The following is a 9,998-nucleotide window of genomic DNA, read 5'->3' as shown; positions in this document are numbered from 1 at the left end:
GGGGGGGGGGGGGTGTTATCTGCAGCTGAGGAGTTCTCAGCTCAGGGGGCTCCCAGCCACGGGACCTTGCTTTTTGCCTTATAGCATGGCAAGAGACACGATTTTGTGGATTGTGCATTAGATCCCATCATGCCTTTACCACGCATGTAGGGGGCCACTAAAATACATCAGCCTAAACTGGGTAAAGGATAGGACATCCCAAAAATGTACTCATAACCACTGTACTGTTCTGCCACTAGTTGGATCTTGCTTTATATGAGCACTAGCCAACAAGAAAGGCCATAATTCTTCTACAGGGGATCTGAGTTAAATCTGCAGTTTGCATAAATATAACTGCCCAGCACTGATTCAGGGCTGTTCCGCCACCCCTCCACCATTTGCTCTTTCTGCATAAGGGCCTGAATCAACACCAAATTAATTTAATCAAGGCCTGAACATGGTTCTCTGGTACACAGTAACACCCTGGATGTCACACAGAAGCTTTAACAAACTGAGAAAAGTCACCACCTGTAAGGGCCATATTTGCTTCATAATAGAAAATATACCCCAAATGACCTAAAATTCCTGCTTTAACCATAAAACAGCAACGTATTTCACAAAACAGCCCCAAGATAATTCTTGTAAGTGATGCTGTGTATCCCACAAAGCATATCATTGTCACGCACAAAAGATTGCTTCCTCATATTGACAGGAGTTAGAAAGTGTTAAGTGGATAAAGCAGATCCAAGCATGAGAGAAGAGTAAATACGACAGACAATCAGAAGAAAGCAGAAACCCACACCATCCTAGATAAAGCGAAAATGCCCTTCTACTGCTACAAAACTAACAGCAATAAACTAACTAGTTCTCTTCCCTATATGGACTATAAAGCATGGCCTGCATTTGCAAGTCTGAAATGGATCTCTCTGTGCTTAGGGACAGATGGTGGCTGGACCTGTACATTCTTCAGAATTGAGTTCTTGATATTTAAGAGGAATAACCCAAGGTCAACATGAGTTAGTGGGAACTGTTTGCAACCTGTGGGAGCTTTTGACCCCCAATGTGTCAAAAGGAAATACCCAGCTTTTGACCCCCAACGTGTCAAAAGGAAATACCCAGCTACTGAGAAACAACAGATGCACATGTATAAATACAGAGAAGCATCATCTACAGGCTTGATTTTAGGTTCAGATTCATATGGGCCAATCTCTGGATCAGTGAGGAACCCTCTTAACATCAGTGGAACTGCACATGGATGCAGGGGTTCTCACTTGTGGGTCAGCTTGCTGAAGTATGTAATTTCATGGGTGAGTTAACAGCCTACCAACATTTTTGGGATAAAACCCTATAGAAAGTTGCATTGAGCCAAGATAATGGCCTCTCAGACCAACAATTTGGGGAAAAAAATTCTTCCTAAGTGCATGTGGTAAATCTTGACTCTGACTAAATGGCAAGTGTAAATGAGGAAAGAAGATGCTGAAGTCAAGTGGCTAAATAAAACTACTGAAATCAACAGTTTCACAGTAACTTCAGTGTGGCCATAATTTTACCCAGGGCCACAATGTCAATCACAGAGGAGAGCATTCTAATTATTCTAATTTCTGCACTAAACTGGGGGTGGGGGGGAGGAAGGGGGACAGATCCTGATCCATCACTTGCCATAGAACACTGAGGGCCAATTAGCTTTACTGGCAAAATGAGTCACACACTACACACATTTGTGTACACCAGATAGGTAGAGGAACATGCGACTGAACAACTGTACACTTTGTTGCCCACTGGCACGCATACATTTTTCAGGGACAAATTTAGGAATCAATGTGTCAAGGTATGACCACGAAAGGTTATCTGTGTGCAGGGCTTTTCCACTGCGTACTCTTTTCTAAAGCAAAAGTGCCCAACAGAAAAGCCCACAATCTGAGGAAAAAACAGTATGATGTGAAGGCTAGTGGCAAATTCAATCATAAAATGCATCAGTTAATGTAATATTGAGCAAATATATCAGGGTTTTGTTTTTAAGCCTTCCTGAGAGACACTGGGTGTTGGCTGTAGCCAAGGCTAGAGATTTTGACTGGCGTGTGGCAGTGCTCCTCCTGAGACTTAAAGTTGGAGGTTCCCGGTTAGAGGGTCTTCCCTCTCCCCTCAGAGTCAGACCGATTACCATACTTAGGGTCAGGAAGAAATTTTGCCTCATGGTCAGACTGGTATGGAATGTGGGGGCCTTCTTCTCTGATGGGGGGGTGTAACCCCCTACCTGGGATCTCTTAAATATATATTAACAACCTTTTACAAAAGCAGGATGTTGGCTGCCATGGTCCTTCACCTTTACCTGTGGCAGGTTAGGGTGTTGTCTTGTGTTATGTCAGGGTTGACACTAGTTTTACTAAGAGCTTGGATTAGGAATTTTTATAGCCTAGTTTGGATAAGAATGATCCCCCAGGCAGGGGGTTGGACTTGAAGACCTATGGAAGTCCCTTCCAGCCCTACTTCTCTATGATTTCTCACAGAAGTTTTTACTCCACTCAAAAATTTGCAAGTATGTTACTTTGTGTTTTCCCACTAACACAATGACCCCAATATATAACAACAGATGCAAAAAGGATATTTGAGGCAGTAAACACATATGTTATCCATTTACACTGCCAAAGTAGCACAACTGCAACCAGAACAAGTGCAGTGATCATGCTTAATATTCAGCATTTATCCACATTTATCCCATGCACCCTGGTTTTTAAAAAAAAAATGTTCTTAAGTATGGTAGAGATTCCTAATCAGCTGAATATCTCAGGGCCTATCTTTGCTTGAATTTCAAATCCACAAGACAGATCTGAATATCCAACTTTCAGAAAAGCAAACAGTTATGGTCATGGAAATTTATGTAGGGTATGGACAGACGTAACGCTTCGAACTTTCTAAATACACTTTAAAACCCAAGAGTCTAAATGTGCATGCCACTTCAGACTGGTTTAAACTTCCTGGAACATTTCAAAAGTGCACCAGGAAAATCAAGTACTATTTTGAGCCAGTCCTCCTTGAACTAGTTCAGTGTTATGTACAGACACATCAAGCATTCTGTGCTTAGTCTGGTCAGTCCTCCAGGCATCCCACAATGCAGTGTATGTCACCCTCACCTCCCCCTGACCCATCCAGGGGCTGCTCTGGGATGCAACCAGGACTCTGTTGGCAATAAATCTTTGAGCAGTAGAGACCAGACAGGGAGAGCAGATCACAAGCACGGGTACACCGAGTCCCTCCCACTCCTCCCCAGTCCCTGGCAACCTCTCCACTCCAACTACCACCTCTTCTGGGCCTTCCTTCCTGTAGGGACATCCTGGGGAAACTCTGAGCACTGACCCTTAGAAGGCATGATGGTCTGTGTACTCTACCAACTCCTGGAGGCATTTTGGCAGCACTGCAATCCTTAAAAGGTGAAGTTTTACTTGGAACCCTTAGCAGTGTACATGTGGACACTTCAGTCCAGGGACAGCTGTGAACCAATTCCCAATCAGTGACATTTTTGGAACAGTTTAAGTGTTATGTCTGTTTGCACCCTTATTGTCCATATACCATTAGGCAATCGTGTTAATGATATGTTGACATATTAATAGCAGTTGTTCTATTTTTGCTTTGACTAGAGACATGGGCATGTGACATTGTCAGTCTGCAAGATAAATAAAACAATCTAGGATACAACACAGGGAATTAAACCAGCTCTTTTTTCTGCAGTGTTTCATGCCAGAATCTTAAAAATCTAGCTATCAAAGCCATGCTAAAGACAACCTGGAAGGGAGACTGACTGATTTTTCCCAAACATGGTTGTACAGTACCTCTGTAGTTCAGAGTAGGTTCAGACTGAGTTTTTGATGGAGGGGCTGAAAAAGGAAAGCATTGAAAGGACAAGAAAAAACACATTAGAGATCAGACAAATCACCTGGTAAACCACAGATATGATTCATTACTCTTAGTATGTGTCTTCACAAGCACTGTTAAGAATGGCTTTTTCTGAAACTGGACATGCAAGGCTGCTGTTTGGAACTGCAGAACACTTATCTGAAGAGAGAGCTTTGTTTTCATTCCTGACCTTTACAGAGGCTGCTTCAGTTGCTAAAAGAAAAAATGTAAGTAGGTGGCAGCAGAGTTTATCTTTTAACAAGTCTTTTAACTTTTGAATGAAGTGTTCATGTCTCGGGCAAAGGGAGGGTGCCAATCAGTCAGCTCATCTAAAATCAACTCTTACTTACAGCATGTGTTTTTCAGCATATGAAATGACAGAAGTAGGTTTTTTAGGGGATCCCTCCCAAATGAAAAGGTGAACAGGAGTCCAACTTCTCCTTCTTATCATTAACAATGCAAGTGCCCATTCTGCAGCCCAGATAGGTGGGTGACTGCCACTGATATCCCTGGAAACCTCTCCCTTGGAATGCCATCAAAATCTTGTGAGAAAAAATTATGTTCACAAGGCTGCACTAGATACATTTTATTTAAATTATTACTTTTTGTTATTTCTCTGGTTCAATGCAAACACAGGCAGACGTAATGAAACTTACGAGGAAAATATGAGTGCCCCAGACGAACATGTGGGCCCAGAAAACATATTACTCTGATAAAAGGGATAATGAGATGATACAAAGAATTTTTCAGTCACTTGGTGCAATGGATTTCATATTCTGCAATGTACTAGTCAGCAACAGCATCTGTTGTTTATTAGAATCTTGCTTAATGGAATCAGCTACATATCAGAATTAAAACCAAGAGCCATAAGTCCAGGCATTTTTGACTATTTACTAGCATACCATTCAATGGAATCAGCAACTATCTGAAAGTGTACTCTACACCTAACAAGCTTTTTCATTACTCAATCAAGTACTCTAATCAAGTTCACGTATGTGCATGTTCTTTGCATAGCTAAGTTGCTATGTAACAGCTGGTGACAACTGAGCATGTGTGATCATAGCATTTGCATGAGCTTCTTAGTTTACTTTCTTTACTTTGCTGGTGCTTATTAGAATCACTGGTTATTAAAATAAAAATGATCTGTCTGATGTGACTCTAATAAATGATGGACATTGTACTAACCCTGAAAGTGAATCTGCTACTGTAGACTCCTGCATTTGTTTTGACTTCAACAGGACTCTTCCTATATAAAAGAATTATAGTGCTCACCAGGACCTACTGATACATACTACTAATCATACTGTCATTTTTCTTGTTCAAATATTCCAATTTAAAGGAAAAAAATGCTTTCAGAAAGCCAAGACTAATTATCTAGCAAGATATCACTGAGGCATACTATGGCTTGATAGAGAACTCTCTGCAAACATAATGCATAACTCCAGAGTGGTTAATTTAATTAAATACATAAAAATGAAAGGGTAATTGCATTTGAGTTGTGGCAGTAAGTAGCACTGTATTTTGCAGATCTCTTTTGAGACTCTCACCAACTCGAAGTGAAAGAAGACATTTCATTTAATTTAAAGTCTAAACACATTGAAATTTAGATTATACCAAAATAAAACTGTCATTCAGAGGGATTTGAAAGAAGAGACAAAGCACCAACATAAATAAATTACTGTATAAATAAAAGATAACCCTGCCTAAGCGCATATACAGTGGAGGAATAAATAACAAAGTCAGTGCCCCTAGAAGGGCTTCTGATTGTGACAAACCGCAGGAAGCGATTTTTAATGAAGATCACTTTCTGGCAGCAAAAGGAGTCATGCTTATCAACATCAGCTTTGAATTTTTAAAGCATGTTTAATATTTATGCTATCTGAATCAACAAGCAGTCCAATTAAACTTGAGTCCAGGTAGGCATCATTAGAATAAAAAATGGGGAAAAAAAGACAATTCACAAATGAACAACATTTTAAAGACAAATACCTCCTTAGGTCCTCTTCACTAATAGTAAATACCTTTGTTCATAGGAAGAAATGCATCTGCATTTATCTGCAATTGTTTCTCATAATCTCTAGTATATTTCTGCTCTTCTCACTTCTACCAGCTGCCATGACTTTTTCCTATCTGTCTTACAGTACAGGTGACAGAACAGCTCTCTCTGGACACAGTCCCAGGGTACGTGCACCCCCTGTTTATAGCAAAGCTTGGAGGCAGCAAGGCTCCTCCTTCACATCTTTAGTGCAGGCCAATCACCTCTTTGACAGCTGGTGGCCTTCACTGGCAGGCTGCCCAGGAACAACACACACTATTTATGAGCTAGGGACTCCTGGGTGACAGCTGAGTGCACTGTCGTCACTGCTGCTGCAACTGGCTGTGCTTATAAAACCCAAGTAAATCTATAAAGCTGAAATGGATGCAATCCTATTTAAATAATAAATCAGCGACGATGGTGTTAATAGGCTGCAGGTGTGATTCTGGGTTCATCACTAAGTGCACAATAGGTGGTGTTAATCTTGACTCACCTCTTTTCCTATCCCAGGCATACAGTTCCTTTATCCCCAACTCATCCAAGGACTTGGTAAGCTCCAGCTCTTCCCCAGTGATGTTGTCCCTCAGGAGGACAACATGCTCCTGGCTGACTTCGCACTTCTCACAAATGGCAGGGATGATGCTGTGCAGAGGCACCTCAGGACTAACGCGAACCACTGCCTTTTGTGTCTTGAGGTAATTCACCACCAGCCTTACTGACTTCTGAGACAGAAAAGGGAAAAGACACTGTCAGTCTGTAGATTCAGGTCCCCACAGTGATGCTTCCACCATTTAAATAACACAAAAGAGATAAGTGTTTTCCTTCATCTTTCAAATGCAAATCTAGTGATTCACATGGGGAAAGTTACTATTGGGCAGAAAGTTTAAAACCTAATCTCTAGCGGTACCTCTTTCACTGGGGAGTGAGTCATAAAGTCAATTTAGTCAGAGAGAAAAATCAGAGGCAGTCATACACTAGAAATCCTATCCTAAGTATGAACTAATTACTGTCACAGCAAAGTAAAGCACCTTCAGAAAGAGTTTAAAGTTAATCACATGGAAGTCCAGAAAACTCTTCCAAAACCAAATGCTTGGAAACCATATTTCTGTTTAAGGAATAAGGATCTCTGAATTCATATAATTGCAAGATAGAAGCAGTGTGGTCCATGATCTGAATCACTGTGTGACCCCTGTATGCTGAGCCACATGTGCAAAGGAATCACCAAATTGGTGGAATATTGCCAACTAAGGATTCCTTGAACTAGGAACTGCAGCTCCTATATCACCTTTGTTCACAAAAGCCAGCACACCGGATGTGGCCAAGAGAAATGAGACCCCAGTGCATTTTAACAATGTCATTTTTCAAGATACATATGTACCTTCCTATATTTATGTGTAGTTAGAAATCCTGACACATATTCGTATACTGTGCATTAAGAATTTTATCTGACCTTACCGTTACATGATAATGTTAGAGACTGGATTGATTTACCACTCTAGCTTTACCAATTTAGTTGATGACTATTCAAACTGTATAAAAAGAAAATCTGAGCTTCTCCCCTTCAGATTTGAAGACAAGAAAAGTGGAACAGGTAGCAGCAGCATCCCTGTTAGAGACTGTGATAGTGGGTTCATAGCACCTGTTCTCATGCCAGGTGGTACTGACCTCAGGGACCTTAGGCGGGGGTCGTTTTATCTTTCCTTCAGGGACCTTCTCCTTCAGAAGTACTGTCTGAAGATCCAGCACCCCTATCAAAGTATTTGGCTTGTAACTCAAAGGTTGCTGTGACTCCCAAGCCTTCAGTTCAAGAGTATGGTGGGCTGGATTTAAGTGGTAGCGGCTGCACAAATCAACCAACAGATCCATCACAGCTTTACTGCAAAGAAAAAAAAAGGGACATTCTCTATTATTACGAGGGGAAAAACTGAGTTGCTAGAATGTTACTGAAGTTTCATATGACAGAAGCAGCAGCCTAGGCTGTGGATTTTTCTCAAGCTTCGGAAAGCTACTGAAAAACAACAAGTAACATATAAATATATATAAAAACAACAGATATAAATACTAAGAATTACATATTTTCCTGTGCAGTGCTTTTGAGTTACTGATTAACTACTCACTGTCAGACAACAGAAGTAATAGTAGTACCTCTAGCAGTAGCCATGGGTGGGTGAAGGGCAGCTTGTTAGCTGAGTGTACCCATAAAGTTGTAACTTGTGTACTCTCACCTTTACCTTGGACTCTGAGGGCAAAAAACTACATGTTCAGACATGCAGTGCTCCATCCTGATCTGAGTAACCAGATCCTGCTTCTCCAACTGTAGCAGTTTAATCTGAGACAAAAGCTTGATGAGTAACTATTTCAATCCCAGAAAAATTATAAATTCAAAAACATTTTCACTTTGCATCTTCCCTTCCAAACTTTATTTATATGCATACAGACTATAAATACACACATGCATACACAGTACTTCAAAACAAGAGAGAGAGAGAGAGAGAGAGAAAGGGAAACAGAAACACCTCCACACACTAGAACAGCCTAGTACTCAGGTTATGCACCTGAGATATTAGAGACATAAATTTAAGTCTACCTTACCATATGCTCACATCCCAAAGTAAACACGGGTTTAAAAGTCTCTCTCTCACTCATCTCTTGAGTAGAACCTGTTCCTCTGTCTAAATATTTCACTGGGCCAATGAGAAAACATACTCCATATCCCAAGAGTTTATGGTCCTCCTCTGGGATTTTGGAAAACAGAAGAGCAAAAAGTTTCCCTTGTGTCTTCCACACCCCAGGCATGTGTCCAAGTCACCAAGCTATGAGCTATTCTGAATCGGATGTTATTCTCTCCCTCTTTTTCTCTCTATCCCCAGAAATCCCATTGTATTCCTGACAAGGTTCTTGTGGTAAATCTGGTATCTTTTATTTGATCAACTCATATAGCTGGAAAAATTCTTCTTTGCAAGCTTTCAGGTACAAAAACCCTTTGTCAGGCTGAGGAAGCATCCGCAGTTGGTGTGCGCTCTTCCTGGATGGAACGAATAGTAAAGAAGCTAGAGGCTGGTATGCATGCAAGAAGGCCAGTCCTGAGAAACTTTTCCTGACAAATGTTTTGTTGAAACTGACACGTTCATGGAAATTTTTCACTTTTAACAACTTTACCATCTTCCAACAACAACAAAAAAAGTTTTGTCAAAAAACTCCTGTCCAGCTCTACCTGGCACCTGTAATTTTCACAGAAGAGTTTTTGTTTGTTTGTTTGTTCTTTTACAGTGAAGGAAAAAAAAAGAAAAATTGTATAGACACGGCAAGGCAAAGGCATATTACTAGCGAGTAGTCTTGTAACAGCACTATTAATTTACACATTCTTCATGAAGTGGAAATGTAAAGAAGGATGCTTCCAAGAACCCTGCAGGAGCTCCAAAATGTTCACAAGACAAAATCCTCTCCCCACTGAGGCAAAAGATGTGAGGAACTCAAGGTTCATGGCAGTGGCTTTGTGTTCACCTAGGTTTGGTTGAAGAATTATTTAAGATAGAATTCTAAATATTTGAAAACATGGGGCACTGCATAAGTAATGGTTCATACAAAATGCTATTCTATAAATCCACTGCACAAGGGAGTCCAGATAATATCAAAGTGTTCTATTCCCCAAAATGTTCAACAAGCATCAATAGTTTCATAGAATTATAGAAGCAGGGTCGGAAGGGATGTAGTAGATCTTCAAGTCCGACCCCCGCCTGGGCAGGAGAAAAACTGAGCTCAAATGACTCCAGCCAGGTAGGCATCAAGCCTCTTCTTAAAGACCCCCAGGGTAGGAGCCAGCACCACTTCCCTTGGAAGTTAGTTCCAGATCCTAGCCACCCTAACTGTGAACTAGTTCTTACGGATGTCTAATCTAAACCTACTCTCCAACAACTTGTGGCCGTTATTCCTTGTTATGCCAGGGGGCGCTAGGGGAAACAAGGTCTCTTCCAAACCCTTCTGGTCTCCTCTAGTGAGTTTATAGATGGTCACCAGGTCCCCCCTCAGCCTTCTCTTGTGAAGGCTGAACAGGTTCAGGTCCTGCAGTCTCTCATTGTAGGGTCTGCCCTGT

At 41.1% G+C, this 9,998-nt stretch overlaps 1 protein-coding gene across 1 annotated transcript in view; it reads right to left on the bottom strand.

Moving 5' to 3' along the window:
• Positions 1-9,998, bottom strand: part of COBL (cordon-bleu WH2 repeat protein) — a gene marked incomplete at its 3' end in the record, with an annotated part of 305,644 nt that overhangs the window by 187,263 nt on the left and 108,383 nt on the right. The window contains exons 3-5 of the mRNA XM_019518370.1: positions 7,571-7,781; positions 6,399-6,627; positions 3,807-3,851 (exon numbers count right to left, since the gene is read on the bottom strand). Of these exons, the coding sequence (XP_019373915.1) occupies positions 3,807-3,851; positions 6,399-6,627; positions 7,571-7,781 (485 nt within the window). The remainder of the gene's footprint in view (positions 1-3,806; positions 3,852-6,398; positions 6,628-7,570; positions 7,782-9,998) is intronic.

Source organism: Gavialis gangeticus, unplaced genomic scaffold (assembly GCF_001723915.1).
Source record: "Gavialis gangeticus isolate Ggan-Ray unplaced genomic scaffold, GavGan_comp1, whole genome shotgun sequence".
NCBI lineage: Eukaryota > Metazoa > Chordata > Crocodylia > Gavialidae > Gavialis > Gavialis gangeticus.
Note: the sequence above shows the minus strand (reverse complement) of the source record. Positions and strands in the feature narration are given on the sequence as shown.